General features: G+C 42.8%; 1 protein-coding gene across 1 annotated transcript in view; it reads left to right on the forward strand.

Moving 5' to 3' along the window:
- LOC137323598 (inactive dipeptidyl peptidase 10-like) overlaps positions 1–20,664 on the forward strand; it is a 685,713-nt gene that overhangs the window by 521,012 nt on the left and 144,037 nt on the right. Inside the window, exon 7 of the mRNA XM_067987272.1 lies at positions 7,763–7,844. Coding sequence (XP_067843373.1) covers positions 7,763–7,844 — 82 coding nt within the window. The remainder of the gene's footprint in view (positions 1–7,762; positions 7,845–20,664) is intronic.

The following is a 20,664-nucleotide window of genomic DNA, read 5'->3' on the forward strand; positions in this document are numbered from 1 at the left end:
AGAGCAAGAACAAGAAACATACAGAAATCCACACGTTTTTATACAGATGAATAGGGGTTGGAACATACTTAACGAGGGTCAACACCAATCATAAGCCGGACATAGGTTGCCATGCAAGGTTACATTATTGCCGGCCAATCATAAATCGTCCATGTGCTGATCATGTTGCTGTTAGACATCAAAGGGGATACTTCCTCACCTTCCAACCTGGAATGTTCTTTCCTGTTCCTTCTGTTCCTTATCTCCCAACTTGGAATGTCTTTCAACTTTGGCTAAGCTCGTTACCTATATTGATCTTCCATAAACATGGAGACATTCAGACCAGTCCTTGAATCACATCAAAGACTCTACATTGATAAGACAATGCAAACCTGCTGACTATGCAAACATATGGCCCAGCAGGAGGCCAGGCCACCAGTACCAATCTCAGTTACTAACTAATTAACCCTTTCTAACCATTTTGGTGCTTCTTTGCCACGTAGGCATTTTAATATTTTACCGAAAACTGACCACGTAGGGATTCTCATGATGACTGGCTGGCCTCCATTGTTCCAGCTAACCTCTGATATTAACACATATCCTGATCTGATAATCACATCGGGATGTGATTAACTTTGATGGGACACAAACAAAATTCTAACAGGGGGAAGGAGCTGATGTGGGAGCTGGTCTTTCCAGGTGGTGTGAGGACTGGACTCTTCACACTTTCTGATGTTAGGGGAACCATTCACATATGAGTGACTCCCTGGCCTCACGAGCAGTCAGGTGAGCCGCTGCTTTGGTCATGGGTTTGTCCTCCTCCTCCTCCTCAATGTGGATGGCAGATGTGGATGGGGCCTCCTCAAGCAGCACCCCTCTATGTTGTGCCATGTTGTGAAGGAGCATCGCAATATGTTTACTTCCGCATGGACGTCCTCAGCCAGACAGAGATGGCAGTGAGATTCCACTCTGTGGTTGGCTTCCCACGGGTATAGGGTGCAATTGATTACACCCATATAGCAAACCGAGCACCTCCACACGAGCCAGGTGTGTTCATCAACAGAAAGGGGTGTCACTCCATCAACACTCAGCTCGTTTGTGACTGCCGCAAAAGATTCCTTGATGTGTGTGCCAGATTCCCTGGCAGCTGCCACAATTCTTTCATTCTGAGGCAATCCAACATCCCGGGCCTATTCCACGCACTGAACAGCCTTAAGGGCTGGCTCCTCAGGGACAAGGAATAACCCCTACACAAGAGGCTCATGACACCTCTGAGGAACGCCATCACCGAGCAACAGCGTCGACACAATGACAGCCACATCGCCACCTCATCTACCTAAACTATCGGTGACCTGTCTTATGCACTTAGGAACATAGGAACAGGAGTAGGCCTTTCAGCCCCTCGTGCCTGCTCCGCCATTTGATAAGATCATGGCTGATCTGTGATCTAACTCCATATACCTGCCTTTGGCCCATATCCCTTAATACCTTTGGTTGCCAAAAAGCTATCCATCTCACATTTAAATTTAGCAATTGAGCTAGTATCAATTGCCATTTGCAGAAGAGAGTTCCAAACTTCTACCCCCTTTGTGTGTAGAAATGTTTTCTAATCTCACTCCTGAAAGGTCTGGCTCTAATTTTTAGACTGTGCCCCCTACTCCTAGAATCCCCAACCAGCGGAAATAGTTTCTCTCTATCCACCCTATCTGTTCCCCTTAATATCTTATAAACTTCGATCAGATCACCCCTTAACCTTCTAAAATCTAGAGAATACAACCCCAATTTGTTAATCTCTCCTCATGACTTAACCCTTGAAGTCCGGGTATCATTTTAGTAAACCTACGTTGCACTCCCTCCAAGGCCAATATGTCCTTCCGAAGATGCGGTGCCCAGAACTGCTCACAGTACTCCAGGTGCGGTCTTACCAGGGTTTTGTATAGCTGCAGCATAACTTCTGCCCCCTTGTACTCTAGTCCTCGAGATATAAAGACCAGCATTCCATTAGCCTTATTGATTATTTTCTGCACCTGTTCATGACACTTCAATGATCTGTGTACCTGAACCCCTAAGTCCCTTTGGACATCCACTGTTTTTAACTTTTTACCATTTAGAAAGTACCCTGTTCTATCCTTTTTGGTCCAAAGTGGATGACCTCACATTTGCCTACATTGAATTCCATTTGCCACAGTTTTGCCCATTCACCTAAACTATCAATATCCCTTTGTAATTTTATGTTTTCGTCTACACTGCTTACAATGCCATCGATCTTTGTGTCATCGGCAAACTTAGATATGAGATACTCTATGCCTTCATCTAAGTCAGTAATAAATATTGTGAATAATTGAGGCCCCAAGACAGATCTGTGCGGGACTCCACTAGTCACATCCTGCCAAAGTGAGTACCTACCCATTATCCCTACTCTCTGTCGTCTTTCGCTCAGCCAACTTCCTAACCAAGTCTGTACTTTTCCCTCAATTCCATGGGCTTCTATCTTAGCTAACAGTCTCTTATGTGGGACTTTATCAAATGCCTTCTGGAAGTCCATATAAATAACATCCATTGACATTCCCTGTCCACTACTTTAGTCACCTCTTCAAAAAATTCGATCAGGTTTGTCAGGCACGACCTACCTTTCACAAATCCACGCTGGCTCTCTCTGATCAACTGAAAATTTTCGAGGTGTTCAGTCACCCTATCCTTAATTATAGACTCCAGCATTTTCCCCACAACAGATGTTAGGCTAACTGGTCCATAATTCCTTGGTTTCCCTCGCTCTCCTTTCTTAAAAAGCGGAGTGGCATGTGCAATTTTCCAATCTAGAAGGACAGTTCCTGAATCTAGAGAACTTTGAAAGATTATAGTTAGGGCATCTGTAATGTCCTCACCTACTTCGCTTAAAACCCTGGGATGGAAACCATCTGGTCCTGGGGATTTGTCACTCTTTAGTGCTATTATTTTCTTCATTACTGTTGCTTTACTTATGTTAATTTTATTGAGTCCCTGTCCCCGATTCAATATTAGTTTTCTTGGGATTTCCGGCATGCTATCCTCTTTTTCTCCTGTAAATACTAACGCAAAGTAATTGTTCAACATTTCTGCCATTTCCCCATTGTCAATGACAATATCCCCACTTTCAGTATTTAAGGGGCCAACACTGCTCCTGACCGCCCTCTTTTTCCTAATATAACTATAAAAGTTCTTCGTATTGGTTTTGGTATCCCTTGCAAGTTTCTTTTCATACTCTCTTTTTGTAGTTCTTACTATCTGTTTTGTGTCCCTTTGTTAATCTTTGTTTCTTTCCCATTCGCCAGGATCTGTGCCATTTTTTGCCTTTTTGTATGCCCTTTCCTTATGTCTTATACAGTCCCTTACCTCTTTCGTTGTCCATGGCTGTTTTTTTTGGCAAGTAGAGTTCTTGCCCCTCAGGGGTATCAACCGATTCTGTATCACGTTAAATGTTTCTTTAAACATTTCCCACTGATCATCAGTCATTTTACCCATTAACAGATATGCCCAGTTTACTGTGGACAGTCTCTGTCTCATCCCATTGAAGTCGGCCTTACCCAAGTCTAGAATCTTAGCAGCTGATTCACTTTTTTTCCCTTTCAAACACTACATTGAACTCGATCATGTTATGATCACTATTGGATAGATGTTCACGCACAGTTAAGCTGTTAACTAAATCTGGTTCATTACTCATTAATAAATCTAGTATGGCTTGCCCCCTTGTTGCCTCTAGGACATACTGCTGTAGAAAACTATCTTGGACACACTCAAGAAATTCACTACCTTTCTGACAGTTGCTCGTCTGCTTTTCCCAATCTATGTGAAGGTTAAAGTCCCCCATTAAGATCACTATGCCTTTGTTACACGCTTGTCTAATCTCTGCATTTATGCAATCTAGCACTTCAGAGCTGCTGCCAGGACTCCTATACACAACTCCCACTATAGCCTTAGATCCTTTCCTACTTCTCAATTCAACCCATAAGGTCTCTGTTGGCTGCTTACCCCTCGTTATATCCTCCTTTATCATTGAAGTGATTTAACCTCTAATCACTAAGGCTACGCCTCCCCCTCTTCCATTTTCCCTATCTCTCCTGGAGACCTTATAACCCGGTATATTTAGTTCCCAATCCTGACCATCCTGCAGCCATGTCTCAGCCATGTCATACCCTCCAATTTGAATTTTAACCTGTAATTCATTTAATTTATTCCTTGTACTCCGTGCATTTGTTTATAGAACTCTTAGTTGGGCCACACATCCTAGCCTGACCTTCAGCTTTGATGCTGGGTTAATCGCTTTACGCCTTCTAGTTTTCACTTTATCTTTCGTGTCTGAAGTACACTTTCTTTCTGCTGCTCTATGCATTTCCCTTTCACTTGTTCTTGAACAACCGTTTGTACTATTTGTATTGTAAATTTCCCCTGGGTCTTCCCCTCTCTTGCTGCTCTCAACTTTACTCCCTTCTAACTCCCCGCTCAGGTTCCCATCCCCCTGCCACTCTAGTTTAAACTTTCCCCAACAGCACTAGCAAACACCCCCGCGAGGACATTGGTCCCGGTCCTGCTCAGGTGTAACCCGTCCCGCTTGTACAGGTCCCACCTTCCCCAGAACTGGTCCCAATGTCCCAGGAATCTAAATCCCTCCCTCCTACACCATCCCTGCAGCCACGCATTCATCCGGTCTATTCTCCTGTTACTATACTCACTAGCACGTGGCACTGGTAGTAATCCTGAGATCACTACCTTTGAGGTCCTGCTTTTTAATTTATCTCCTAACTCCTTGAATTCACCTTGCAGGACCACATCCTTTTTTTTTTTTACCTATGTCGTTGGTACCAATATGGACCACGACTGCTGGCTGTTCACCCTCCCCCTCCAGGATGCCCTGCAGCCGTTCCGTGACATCCTTGACCCTAGCACCAGGGAGGCAACATACCATCCTGGAGTCACGTTTGCGGCCGCAGAAATGCCTATCTGTTCCCCTTACAATTGAATCCCCTATCACTATGGCCCTGCCACTCTTCTTCCTCCCCTCCTGTGCAGCAGAGCCACCCGTGGTGCCACGAACTTGTCTCTTGCTGCTTTCCCCTGATAAGCCATTGCTCCCAACTGTATCCAAAGCGGTATATCTGTTTGAGAGGGAGATGGCCCCAGGGGACTCCTGCTCTACCTGCCTCGTCCTTTTTCTCTGCCTGGCGGTCACCCATTTCCTTTCTTCCTGCATAATCTTTAGCTGCGGTGTGACCACTTCACTGAAGGTGCTATCCACAATACTCTCAGCATCACGGATGCTCCACAGTAAATCCACCCGCAGCTCCAGCTCCATAATGCGGCTAGCCAGTAGCTGCAGCTGAACACACTTCCTGCACACATGGTCGCCAGGGACACTGGTAGTGTCCATGACTTCCCACATAGTGCAGGAGGAGCATATCACAGGTGCGAGCTGTGCTGCCATGAATTGCCTTAGATTTACACTGTGTTCACCTCTCAGACTCTTCTCCCGCTCTTGGACTCTCCCTTTATACTGTGCTCACCTCTCGGACTCTCCTGCCTCACCTGTGATGTCGCACAGTAGTTTTCTCTTGTTGCAGGTCAGCTGCTGCTTTTATTCCCCACTCTCAGTCTTCTGCTGCTCAGGTCCGCCACCGCTCTGTGGAAAAAGTTAGGAAAAGCAAGGCAAAGCAGCACCTCCTTCACCAAGCTCTCACACTCACCAAACTCTCAGTTGTCTCACTCAGTGCTCCGTTGCATTCAGTGCTGGTTGCACTAACAGGCCCCTGTATTTCTACTGTTTGTGACTCAGATGAGTCAGGCCTGCTCCTCTTTCAGAAACCAGTTTAATCCAGCTAACCAATTAACTAACTACAACAGCTCTCTCTGCTGAAGCCTGACAGAAACTTAAAAATTTAAACTTCAAAATTGAACTTAAACAGTTGATAGCAATGTACTTGTGTGCAGATGATTGAGAGACCCCGGCGATGTCACTGGTGGCACGCTGGAATGATCTAGAGGCAAAGAAGTTGAGGGCAGTGGTGACTTTAACAGCGACGGGTAATGAGATGCCACCAGGCCCAACCGGTAGCAGCTCAGCATGAAGGAGGCGACAGATGTCTTCAACCACCTGGCAACTCACTCTGACCCTTCGTATGCACTGCTCCTTGGAGAGGTCCAGGAAGCTGAGCCTCGATCTGTAGACCCTCTGGCGAGGGTAGTGCCTCCTGCGACGGCGTTCCCTCTTTTGTTGCCCTCTGTGCTCTTGCGCAGGTGCCTGTGGCACAGCACTGTGTTGTGGAGCTCCAAGCGGCGGAAGTGCACCAGGAAGGTGATGTTGCTTGTCCTCGGATGTAGTGGCGAATACAGCCATGGCACCCACCCCCCGCCCCCCCCATCCTGATGGTGTCAGTTTGAAGGGGTCCAAAAAGTTGGTAAATATGCGTAAACAGAAGAATTCTTAGTGTAAACCAAGAATTTTCAGTCTCAACACAAAGATCTCCCAGCCTAAAGTTTGTCTGAGACACCTGAGTGCCCTGCTGCAATAACTCATCTTTTATCCCCATCTGTCAAACAGGGATTTAAATGTCCAACTGGCTGCTGCCTGAAACACGTCTCCTTGAACATGAAGTGTTTCCCACAGCACGGGAAACACGCTGAGGTTGAATTAAAATTGCACCCCTGCCTCAATCTCCACAAAATTAACAACTTAAACAAGATCAACTATGTCAATAAGTGGTTTAACTATTGTTCTGCCAGCTTTAACTGCCGGCGGGACTTCCAGATTCGTGAAGGGTGCGCGCATACAGGTGCATCGGCGGCAACCTCGGAAGTCGGCGGGATGGAGCCAGCTTCCACACCCGCTCGGGATTTTCCCGATTTTCGTAGCCCCCCCACCCCCAATGCACCCGCAATTTGATTTTAAAATTGAGCCCAAAGAGTTAGATGGGCTGAATGACAATCACCCTGATAAACAACAGCTTCCTCCATGTTTACTCCAGCTAACCTGGTGGAAAAAAAACTTCATGTCAGTTATAATGTTAGAACAGAATTGAGCAATGAAGGGAGTTCTTTATTGAGACTAGAGTTGGGTAAAAGTGAGCCAAAAATGTCAGCTTTCTTTTTAGGGTGCTTGAATTTCATTATTATTAACTAATTACTATTGAAGTTAAACCACTTATTGACATAGTTGATCTTGTTTAAGTTGTTAATTTTGTGGACATTGAGGCAGGGGTGCGATTTTAATTCAACCTCAGCTTGTTTCCCGTGCTGTGGGAAACACTTCTTGTTATTCGTATTGTATCTGAATCAGAACCCCAAGTTAATCCAAATTTTTACTTAGCCCAATTGTTTGCTATTCCCTAAGGATAAACACACATAGCTTTTTACTAATTTTTTTTTTGCAACTAATGCAATTCTGACTGAAATCATAGATTTCCTCTTTCAAATAGCTTTTTTTAGTAAACCAAGTTGATGTGATGTGGAGATGCCGGTGATGGACTGGGGTTGACAATTGTAAACAATTTTACAACACCAAGTTATAGTCCAGCAATTTTATTTTAAATTCACAAGCTTTCGGAGGCTTCCTCCTTCGTCAGGTGATTTTCACATCGTTCACCTGACGAAGGAGGAAGCCTCCGAAAGCTTGTGAATTTAAAATAAAATTGCTGGACTATAACTTGGTGTTGTAAAATTGTTTACAAGTTGATGTGAGCAGAACTTGACTCAACTCCATTGTTAAAAGCTATGCTAAACCTACTAATATTTTTCAATTTTCTATTTATTAAAGGGAAGTAAGGGAACTCAATCCCCCAGAGGTGGCAAATTCTGTATTACAGTATGCAGCATGGGGCATAGCAGGACAGCAGCTGGTAAGAATTATTTTTAACGTTTACATTGGTCATGATTTTTTTTAGGAGTGTAAAGGCAAGAACTGTTGGTTATCTCACTTCAGTAATTAAAAAACTGCACTGGTAGAGTATGTCTTTAAGTACATAAACTGCAGAATTGGGACCTGTTAATAAAATAATCAAAATCCTGAGTGTGAAACTACTGTTCTTTCACCTATATGATCTAGGACTGAAATCAGGCCAAACTGAATTAATTAATATCTTCTCTCTCTCTCTCAGAATTGTTAGCATCCCATGTGAAGTTAGTTTGGGCTGACTTAACGCAATCCATCATAATTCATCAAATCCGATGATTTGCCAATTTAACTCGTAGAGACCATAAGCAAGTTGTGGAAAATAGAAATATCCTACTGCTGCAGCATGGGTGATCGTCTGAGGTTGGGATTAAAGCACATTACTGGGACAGCCTTGAGGGCTTAAACTTATACCTAATCTCTGCCATATTTAACAGTGCCTAATGCTAATCGGGTGGCAAAAATAGAAAAATGTTCCATTCCAAAACATTAATAAAATCAATTCAACAAATATCAACTCCTCTCTATATTGGCATGATTTGGTAATTTTTTAATGGCACAATCATTTAGAAATGAGTACTTGGTACATTGGAAATATTACATTGTGAAAAAAAATTGTGGTATATGTAACCCATGAAACATTATGTCACATATATCAATAATACCTTTCAGACAATCATATACCTTTGAGATGGCAATCCATCTAGAACTCACCCTGTCTTGGTTAATTGTCCATCTAAACTAGATTATCTGCTGCCAAATTAATTCAAACTGACAAAATAAAATTAGATGATTTTTGATGCTCATTTGTTACATTGGCGAGCTAAGTGGTGATACCTCATTCCCTCATTCTGCAGCTGGGCTGGACAATAGTTGGCTGGACAATAGTTGGCTGAACTGTGGGATGAATTTTATGTTTCACAGGTCCCCAGAGTGAATTTATTCCATTTATAAAAATAGTGAATTGACTAGAGGGGTAAGTTGTCATAAATGTTACATATTAAAGTATTGTATGGAACTGCTTTAAAACCTTTAGAATCAAATATGCCAGAAGCTGAATTTAGACTAACTTGTAAAAGTGGGTCAAGTCCATTTTTCACACACATTCTTCAGTTCACTAACCATTAAAAGACTTCAGTACAATAGAACAAGTATATATCTACCATTATCTCAACTCTTGGATAATGTCATCTCTCCAGGACTCTAACTCCAGTAGCCCTCTTAGTTTTGACTTGACCATTATGATACAAAAGTTTGAAAATCTGGCCTCACTGAGTACAACTATTGAGGTAATTCTTCTCTTACCAAGTAGAAGTTGGAAGATAACAAACATCCTACAAAAACATTGACAGTGGTATCAGTGTGCCTTTTGCTAAGCATTAACTGCATCCTTGTTACCTACTATGTTAAAGAAAGACTTTGGGGAATGTTTTCTGATTTTCGAATAGTAAAATCGACCAGTATGTTAACCTCAATCTTTTTTGTTTATTGTAACAGCAGTGAATACAAGAGCTTATTACACTGGTTGACAATTGTAAACAATTTTACAACACCAAGTTATAGTCCAGCAATTTTATTTTAAATTCACAAGCTTTCGGAGATTTTCTCCTTCCTCAGGCAAATGTTTCAAGATCTCCTTGAAGCCTACGCATTTATACATATTGAACAATAAAACATGGTGTTTACAGACTGCCCCTGCAACTGCCCGTTGCCAAGGCAATCACCGTGTTCAGACAGAGAGGTGTTACCTGCAGAACCTCCGAATACACATTCAACAAAAAAACAAACAGGGAAAAAAAACAGAGAAAAAAAAAACACAGAGAGAGGCAGAAACATCCGGAAGGCAGAGAGAGCCAGCAAATGACCCATTATATTAAAAACAGATAACATTTGTTCGCTGGTGGGGTAACGTGTAGCGTGACATGAACCCAAGATCCCGGTTGAGGCCGTCCTCATGGGTGCGGAACTTGGCTATCAATTTCTGCTCGACAATTTTGCGTTGTCGTGTGTCTCGAAGGCCGCCTTGGAGTACGCTTACCCGAAGGTCGGTGGATGAATGTCCATGACTGCTGAAGTGTTCCCCGACTGGGAGGGAACCCTCCTGTTTGGCGATTGTTGCGCGGTGTCCGTTCATCCGTTGTCGCAGCGTCTGCATGGTCTCGCCAATGTACCATGCTCTGGGGCATCCTTTCCTGCAACGTATGAGGTAGACAACGTTGGCTGAGTCACAGGAGTATGAACCATGCACCTGGTGGGTGGTGTCATCTCGTGTGATGGTGGTATCTGTGTCGATGATCTGGCATGTCTTGCAGAGGTTACCGTGGCAGGGTTGTGTGGCGTCGTGGACGCTGTTCTCTTGAAAGCTAGGTAGTTTGCTGCGAACGATGGTCTGTTTGAGGTTGGGTGGCTGTTTAAAGGCGAGTAGTGGAGGTGTGGGGATGGCCATAGCGAGGTGTTTGTCCTCATTGATGACATGTTGAAGGCTGCGGAGAACATGGCGTAGTTTCTCCGCTCCGGGGAAGTACTGGACGACAAAGGGTACTCTGTTGGTTGCGTCCCGTGTTAGTCTCCTGAGGAGGTCTATGCGATTTTTTGCTGTGGCCCGTCGGAACTGTCGATCGATGAGTCGAGCGTCATATCCCGTTCTTACTAGGGCGTCTTTCAGCGTCTGTAGGTGTCCATCGCGTTCCTCCTCGTCTGAGCAGACCCTGTGTATTCGCAGGGCCTGTCCATAGGGGATGGCCTCTTTGACGTGGTTAGGGTGGAAGCTGGAAAAGTGGAGCATCGTGAGGTTGTCCGTGGGCTTGCGGTAGAGTGAGGTGCTGAGGTGCCCGTCTTTGATGGAGATTCGTGTGTCCAAGAAAGAAACTGATTCTGAGGAGTAGTCCATGGTGAGCTTGATGGTGGGATGGAACTTGTTGATGTTATCGTGTAGTCTCTTTAGTGATTCCTTGCCGTGGGTCCATAGAAAGAAAATGTCGTCGATGTATCTGGTGTATAGTGTTGGTTGGAGGTCTTGTGCAGTGAAGAAGTCCTGCTCGAACTTGTGCATGAAAATGTTGGCGTATTGGGGTGCGAATTTGGTCCCCATGGCTGTTCCGTGTGTTTGGGTAAAGAACTGGTTATCGAAGGTGAAGACATTGTGATCCAGGATGAAGCGGATGAGTTGTAGGATGGCTTCCGGAGATTGGCTGTTGTTGGTGTTGAGTATTGATGCTGTCGCAGCGATGCCGTCATCGTGGGGGATACTGGTGTATAGTGCCGAGACGTCCATCGTGGTGAGAAGTGTTCCTGGTTCAACTGGTCCGTGGGTACTGAGTTTTTGTAGGAAGTCTGTAGTGTCACGACAGAAGCTGGGGGTTCCCTGTACGATGGGTTTCAGGATGCCCTCGATGTATCCAGAGAGGTTCTCACACAGGGTTCCGTTGCCTGATACGATGGGACGTCCGGGTGTGTTGGCTTTGTGTATCTTTGGGAGGAACGCGATGGACACCTACAGACGCTGAAAGACGCCCTAGTAAGAACGGGATATGACGCTCGACTCATCGATCGACAGTTCCGACGGGCCACAGCAAAAAATCGCATAGACCTCCTCAGGAGACTAACACGGGACGCAACCAACAGAGTACCCTTTGTCGTCCAGTACTTCCCCGGAGCGGAGAAACTACGCCATGTTCTCCGCAGCCTTCAACATGTCATCAATGAGGACAAACACCTCGCTATGGCCATCCCCACACCTCCACTACTCGCCTTTAAACAGCCACCCAACCTCAAACAGACCATCGTTCGCAGCAAACTACCTAGCTTTCAAGAGAACAGCGTCCACGACGCCACACAACCCTGCCACGGTAACCTCTGCAAGACATGCCAGATCATCGACACAGATACCACCATCACACGAGATGACACCACCCACCAGGTGCATGGTTCATACTCCTGTGACTCAGCCAACGTTGTCTACCTCATACGTTGCAGGAAAGGATGCCCCAGAGCATGGTACATTGGCGAGACCATGCAGACGCTGCGACAACGGATGAACGGACACCGCGCAACAATCGCCAAACAGGAGGGTTCCCTCCCAGTCGGGGAACACTTCAGCAGTCATGGACATTCATCCACCGACCTTCGGGTAAGCGTACTCCAAGGCGGCCTTCGAGACACACGACAACGCAAAATTGTCGAGCAGAAATTGATAGCCAAGTTCCGCACCCATGAGGACGGCCTCAACCGGGATCTTGGGTTCATGTCACGCTACACGTTACCCCACCAGCGAACAAATGTTATCTGTTTTTAATATAATGGGTCATTTGCTGGCTCTCTCTGCCTTCCGGATGTTTCTGCCTCTCTCTGTGTTTTTTTTTTTCTCTGTTTTTTTTCCCTGTTTGTTTTTTTGTTGAATGTGTATTCGGAGGTTCTGCAGGTAACACCTCTCTGTCTGAACACGGTGATTGCCTTGGCAACGGGCAGTTGCAGGGGCAGTCTGTAAACACCATGTTTTATTGTTCAATATGTATAAATGCGTAGGCTTCAAGGAGATCTTGAAACATTTGCCTGAGGAAGGAGAAAATCTCCGAAAGCTTGTGAATTTAAAATAAAATTGCTGGACTATAACTTGGTGTTGTAAAATTGTTTACAATTGTCAACCCCAGTCCATCACCGGCATCTCCACATCATACACTGGTTGAGTTAGTCCTATGTGATTTTGTTAGCCTTATCAGTAGAAATCTGGCCAATCAGAAATGGTCTATAAAAATGCTCATACCTTGCATATCTAAAGACTTAGCAGCCACTTATTTTGTCACTTAAAAGCTAAGGACATTAATTCAGCTCGTTAGAGCAGGAAACTACAAGAAATTAAGCAGAGCAGCAGATTCATACAGCCTGGTTTTCAATCACAACCATTTTGGTTTTGTGGACAATCAACCTCTTAGTTTTGAAATCAAAAACAGGGTAAATTACAAGTTTTAAAAATTGTGTGTAGCATCTACTTTTGTAGTTTGAATTTAAAAATATAATTTCAATTAATTTCTTGATTGTTTCCGGCCTTCTTTGTGTTTTATAATAATCCAAACTTCGGGATTTTCAATTTCCTATGTGGGAGAATTAAATATACAGCTCAGCAGCACTTTGAGGTTTTCATTAGCTTATTGCTTTAAAGTGCGCTGCCCCTACTGCTGCTCAGCTGATTAAAGTGCCAGCAAGCGCAGTACAGCCGTTTAAAAGCGCAGTGGTAGTTAGTGGGGTGGGTGCTTAATGTCCAGTGGAGCCTGCATCCCGTCTCCCCTCCTCCTCCCACCCATGTGAACCACTTAATGCCATAATTGCAGCAAGATCTACATTGAATGTAAACTTTTCCAAAGAATTTAGCTAATCCATCATTAAATTAAGAAAATGCTGGAAACACTCAGCAGGTCAGGCAGCATCTGTGGAGTGAAAGGATCAGAGCTAACGTTTCAGGTCGATGACCTTTCATCAGAACTGGAAGATGTTAGAGATGGACAGCATTTAAGCAAGTACAGAGCCAGGGAAAAGGGGGCAGGAAAAGAACAAAAGGGAGAGGGCTCTGATAGGGTGGAGGGCAGGAGTGAATAATTGACAAAGGTGAAGATAGTGCAGATTTCCAGCATCCACAGTATTTTACTTTTGCATTATTAAATTAACTTCAGCTTAGTGAGTCACCTAATTCATAACTGTTTGTGGCAGCAGAAAACTACTGCATCTTTCACTGACTGCCCTATAGCGGAGTATCTATAGCTGGTATGTTTTAAGGCATGTTGATATTCGTAAAATACACCAGGATCACACATAATTGGAGCCAATTGCTAATTAATGGCCTTAATTGCTATTTCCAAAATCTATAATAAACTTTTGTGAAGATTGTAAATGCCTTCAGAAACTGGGAACCTCTGTCTACACTTGAGCACAGAAGTTGTTAAGAAATTCTAACCGAGTGAATTGTTAATAGAGTGAGGACTTTCAACTGGGAATTTGGTGAGTGTGGGAATTGGATGCAGAGGGGGAAGGAGGTGCTAAGTGATTTAAACCAAGGGATTATAAACTATCAACTTTTAAAACTTAAATTAAAAAAATACATAAAATAAAAAAAGACTAAGTGATTACTAATTATGTCAAAATCAAGCAAAATCCATTTATTAAATATAATCTGGATCGCAACTGATTCTATTAGTCCTAGAAATAAACCAATAATAATAAATAAATAAATTAAAACTAGAAATGGCAGTACTGGCTGTGTGTCAGGACTGTAATATGTAGGAGTTTGTGGACAGCATGACTGTCCCGGATTGCCATATCCATAGTAAATGTCTCTGGCTTGAGACACTCTGGCTCAGAGTCTTTGACCTGGTGTGCGGATTAGAGACACTCTGACACAAAAGGGAGGAGGAGGAATATCTAGATAGCTTTTTCCAGAGTACAGTTACACCTCAGAGGAAAGCACAGGTGCAGGAAGGGGAGAGTGTGACTGTTAGTAAGCAGGGTAGTATGAATCTAGGAAAGGTAGAGAAGGAGGTCCCACAGACATTGGTCCTATCCAACAGGTACAAGGTGCTTGATACCTGTGAAGATAAGGATGAAAGCTGCAGGGAGGATGCCCAGAATGCTAACCATAGCAGTGAGGAGCATGAGGCAGTGCAAGGGGGGGTGGATCAGAATAGAAGGGTGATAGTCATAGGGGAGTCTATAATAGGGGGATAGATAGTGTCCTCTGCAGTCACGACCGAGGGTCCAGGAGGGTGTGTTGCCCACCAGGTGCGAGGGTAAAGGACATCTCTGATCAACTGGAGAGGAATTTGGAAAGGGGGGAGGAGGATCCAGTTGTCATGGTTCATGTCGGTACCAATGACATAAGGAAGAACAAGGAGGAGGTCCTGCTAAGGGAATATCAGAAGCTAGGAACTAAATTAAAAAGCAGGACCTCATGGGTGGTAATCTCAGGTTTACTACCTGAGTCACGTGCTAATTGGCAGAGGGATAAACAGATCAGAAAGGTGAATGCATGGCTAAAAGAGTGGTGTGGGACGGAGGGGTTCCATTTCATGGGACACCAGCACCAGTACTGGGACAGGAAGGAGCTGTACAGCTGGGATGGCCTCCACCTGAACCGGAAAGCGACCAGAGTCCTAGTGGGAAGGATAAATAGGGCGGTGGATAAGGCTTTAAACCAGCAAGATGGGGAGAGGGATCTGGTAGCAATAACAAAAGCCTAAAGATAAAAGAAACAGGAGATGATTATAAAGGTAAGAAATAAAGACAAATAAATGGGCAAGGAACAAATACAGTTATAAAAAAGAAGTATTAAAGATCTGTGAAAAATAAAGTAAAAGGAACACTATTAAAGATGAATTAAACTGCCTGTACAGCAATGTGCACAGCGTCCAAAGTAAAATGGGGGAACTGGAGGGCAATAATCCATAGTGAGGAACCAGATGTAGTAGGAATAACTGAAACATGGCTACATAAAGGACTGGCAACTAAATATTGCAGGTTATAACATAATCAGAAAGGATAGGGAAGGAGGGGTGGAGTAGCTGTACCAATTAGAGATACCATAATGGCAGTAGAAAAAAGGGACATAACTAACAGAAGGATAGAAACAGAATCCATATGGACTGAAATAAAAGATAAGAAGGATCAATCACGCTAACAGGGGTATACTACAGACCACGTAATAGTGGAAAGGAGGTGGAGGCAGAAATATGTAAGCAAATATGTGAAGTGAGTAAAGGACATAGAATAATAATCATGGGAGATTTTAATTACCCCCAAATAAACTGACAAGAAGAGGTAGGTAAAGGCGTATACGGAATCAAGTTTTTACAATGTGTGCAGGACTCCTTTCTTAAAAGCTCAACAAAAGAGGAAACACTGCTGGATCTAGTAATGGGAAATGAACCAAAACAGGTAAGAGAAGTAAGCATAGGGGAACATCTAGGCAATAGCGATCACAACACAAAACTAAGGCCACATACTCCTTGTGAGCATGACATTAGAATAAGAGATCAAAAAAGATATAAAGACAATTAAGATAGAAAGGAGGGAGATAATTGATAAACTAATCAAACTCAGAGGGGATAAAACCCCTGGCCCGGATAGATTGCATCCATACATATTAAAAGAAGGTAGGGAAGAGATAGCAGAGCACTATTACACATATATAAAAATTCATTAGAAAAGGGAATAGTGCCAGACGACTGGTAGACAGCTAATATGATTCCTATATTTAAAAAGGGAAACGGAACAAGCCCATTAGCTTTACATCGGTGGTAGGAAAGATAATGGAATCCTTACTCAAAGATGTAATAGAAAAACATCTAGAAACCAAAAATATAACAAAGATTAGTCATCACGGATTTCAAAAGGGAAGGTCATGCTTAACCAATCTTATTGAATTCTTTGAAGAAGTAACAGAAAGGATAGAGAAAGGTAATGTAGTAGGTGTAATATATTTGGATTTTCAAAAGGCCTTCAATAAGGTTGTAGACTCATGACTAAGGTCAAAGCATGTGAAGTCAGGGGACAGGTAGCAGAATGAATAGCAAGCTGGCTACAAAACAGAAAACAGAGAGCAAAGGTTAAAGGTAGTTACTCAGACTGGCAAAAGGTGAGAAGTGGTGTTCCACAAGTATCGGTGCTGGGACCCCTGTTGTTCACCATTTACATAAACAATTTGGACTCGGGAATCGGAAGCACAATTTCAAAATTTGAGGACGACACCAAATTGGGGGATACAGTTAGTATCGAGGAGAACTGCGACAAAATACAGGAAGACATGAATAAACTTGTAGAATGGGCATGTAATTGGCAAATAAATTTCAATATCGATAAGTGTGAGGTAGTACATTTTGATAGGAAGAATAAGAAGGCTACATACTCCTTGGAACATAAGAGTCTAAATGGGGTAGAGGAGCAGAGGGATCTGGGGGCATAGATACACAAATCACTAAAAGTAGCGACGCAGATTAATAAGGCCATAAAAAAAAGCAAACAAAGCACTGGGGTTCATTTCAAGAGGGATAGAATTGAAAAGCAGGGAGGTTATGTTAAATTTGTATAGAATCTTGGTTAGACCGCACTTAGAGTACTATGCACAGTGCTGTTCTCCATTTTGTAAAAAGGATATAGAGGCGCTGGAGAAGGTGCAAAAATTATTTACTAGGATGATACCAGAATTGAGAGGTTATACCTCTCAGGAAAGATTGAACAGGTTGGAGGTCTTTTCTCTAGAAAGGAGAAGGCTGAGGGGTGACCTGATAGAGGTCTTTAAGAATATGAAAGGGTTTGGTAGGGTTGACGTAGAGAAGATATTTCCACTTGTGGTGGAGACCAGAACTAGGGGCCATCAATATAAGATAGTCACTAATAAATCCAATAAGGAATTCAGGAGATTGTTCTTTACCCAGAGAGTGGTTAGAATGTGGAATTCGCTACCACAAGGAGTAGTTGAGGCGACTAGCATAGATGCATTTAAGCGGCAGCTGGATAAACACATGAGGGAGAAAGGAATAGAAGGATATTTTGATGGGGTTAGATGAAAAATGGTGGGAGGAGTCTCGTGTGGGCATAAACACCAGCATGGACCTGTTGGGCCAAATGGCCTATTTCTGTGCTGTACATCCTATATAATTGATGACTGTTTTGCTGTGTGTAGCACTATTATTTCTGTGTTGTTAGACTGTTGGCAAAACTACCAACAGGTAAATTTGTTTGTGATCTGTAAATTAAGTTACTTTAGTAACTTCCTTGTGTTTTTGAGTAAATTAAGTTATTTACACACTGTAAGTAGAAGACGCAATATTTGATGCATATTTTTGAGCAATTTTGGATTCCTAGTACATTAACAAAATAACTAAATCTAATTAGATGATCTGACCTAAAGTTTCTGTTGCATGCCAGCACTAATAAGTAAGTGAATAAATGCTAATCGCTTCTTAAGGTGGTTACATTTAATCAATTAGATTTCCTTTAGCTTACGTTCTGGGAAAGGTGGAAACCAAGCACTCTTCTGTGAAAGGTTAATGTAATTTCATTAGATATTATGCTGACTGCTGCAGTATGGTTTTCTGGCAAGTCAATATAACAGTTATTTCTGAGATACTGTTGATAATTTATTTGCAATTGAATGTGTTTTAACCACAGTATTTTTACTCTAAGAATATGGAATTGCTATTATTTCACACAGGTAAGTGTTGCTGTACCTTAATCATTTTAATAAAGCTTGAAATAGACAGAAGAGTTGCAATCGTGGGTTATCCTAAAACCCAGAACAACTTATACTTACTGTTGCTACTTAAGTTAACCACAGATTCCACATGACAGTGGTCAGTTGGGTGCTTTTATTTTATTACTGACTCTTTTGCTGACGGTAAGCTAAAGTCAAGGACAGGGTGTTAATGCTAGCCTCCCAAGCTCCACACTACACAAATTTCAACTGATCCGAAACTAAATAGTGGGGGCGAAGGATCAAGTAAGAGAAGATGTGATAAATTAAAGAAAGAAGACAAGGCAAGACAGCAAGGTAGCAATAAAGGAAATTATAATCAGAGAGTGGCAGGAAGGGACAGAGCATGCAAACTTAAGAGTGCACCAGCAGATAAGGCACGAGGTTGCAAAAATAGTAAATAGACAGCACTAAAGGTTTTGTATCTGAATGCGCGTAGCATTTGTAACAAAATGGATGAATTGACAGCTCAAATAGAAATAAATATGTATGATCTGATAGCCATTACAGAGACATGGCTGCAAGATGATAAAGGCTGGAACCTGAATATTCAAGGGTACTTGACATTTGGGAAGGACAGGAAGCTAGGAAAAGGTGGAGGGGTAGCTCTGTTAATTAATTTACTGTCCACAGTAAACTGAGCAAATCTGTTAATGGGTAAAATGACTGATGATCAGTGGGAATTGTTTAAAGAAACATTTAACGTGATACAGAATCGGTTTATACCCCTGAGGGGAAAGAACTCTACTTGGCAAAAAAAAACAGCTCAGGACAACGAAAGAGGTAAGGGACAGTATAAGACATAAGGAAAGGGCATGCAATAAGGCAAAAAATTGCACAGATCCTGGCAAATGGGAAAGATACAAAAGGTCACAAAACAGATAGTAAAAGCTACAAAAAGAGAGTATGAAAAGAAACTTGCAAGGGATATCAAAACCAATACGAAGAAATTTATAGTTATATGAGCAAAAAGAGGGTAGTCGGAGCAGTGTTGGCACCTTAAAAACTGAAAGTGGGGTTATTGTCATTGACAATGAGGAAATGGCGGACATGTTGAATAATTACTTTGCGTCAGTATTTACAGTAGAAAAAGAGGATCGCATGCCGGAAATCCCAAGAAAACTAATATTGAATCGGGGACAGGGACTCAATAAAATTAACATAAGTAAAACAACAGTAATGAAGAAAATAATAGCACTAAAGAGTGACAAATCCCCAGGACCAGATGGTTTCTACCCCGGGGTTTTAAAGGAAGTAGGTGAGCAGATTGCAGATGCCCTAACTATAATCTTTCAAAGTTCTCTGGATTCAGGAACCATCCCTCCAGATTGGAAAATTGCACATGTCACTCCGCTTTTTAAGAAAGGAGAGAGAGGGAATCCGAGGAATTATAGACCAGTTAGCCTAACATCTATTGTGGGGAAAATGCTGGAGTCTATAATTAAGGATAGGATGACTGAACACCTTGAAAATTTTCAGTTGATCAGAGAGAGCCAGCGTGGATTTGTGAAAGGTAGGTCGTGCCTGACAAACCTGATTGAATTTTTTGAAGAGGTGACTAAAGTTGTGGACAGGGGAATGTCAATGGATGTTATTTATATGGACTTCCAGAAGGCATTTGATAAAGTCCCACAAAAGATACTGATAGCTAAGATAGAAGCCCATGGAACTGAGGGAAAAGTACGGACTTGGTTAGGAAGTTGGCTGAGCGAAAGACGACAGAGAGTAGGGATAATGGATAAGTATTCACATTGGCAGGATGTGACTAGTGGAGTCTCGCGGGGATCTGTCTTGGGGCTTCAATTATTCACAATATTTATTAACGACTAGATGAAGGCATAGAGTATCTCATATCTAAGTTTGCCGATGACACAAAGATTGGTGGCATTGTAAGCAGTGTAGATGAAAACATAAAATTACAAAGGGATATTGATAGTTTAGGTGAATGGGCAAAACTGTAGCAAATGGAATTCAATGTAGGCAAATGTGAGGTCATCCACTTTGGACCAAAAAGGATAGAACAGGGTACTTTCTAAATGGTAAAAAGTTAAAAACAGTGGATGTCCAAAGGGACTTAGGGGTTCAGGTACACAGATCATTGAAGTGTCATGAACAGGTGCAGAAAATAATCAATAAGGCTAATGGAATGCTGGCCTGTATATCTAGAGGACTGGAGTACAAGGGGGCAGAAGTTATGCTGCAGCTATACAAAACCCTGGTTAGACCACACCTGGAGTACTGTGAGCAGTTCTGGGCACCGCACATTCGGAAGGACATATTGGCCTTGGAGGGAGTGCAGCGCAGGTTTACTAGAATGATACCCGGACTTCAAGGGTTAAGTTACGAGGAGAGATTACACAAATTGGGGTTGTATTCTCTCGAGTTTCGAAGGTTAAGGGGTGATCTGATCGAAGTTTATAAGATATTAAGGGGAACAGATAGGTTGGATAGAAAGAAACTATTTCCGCTGGTTGGGGATTCTAGGAGTAGGGGGCACAGTCTAAAAATTAGAGCCAGACCTTTCAGGAGT

The sequence above is a fragment of the Heptranchias perlo genome, chromosome 7 (genome assembly GCF_035084215.1).
Source record: "Heptranchias perlo isolate sHepPer1 chromosome 7, sHepPer1.hap1, whole genome shotgun sequence".
Taxonomy (NCBI): Eukaryota; Metazoa; Chordata; class Chondrichthyes; order Hexanchiformes; family Hexanchidae; genus Heptranchias; species Heptranchias perlo.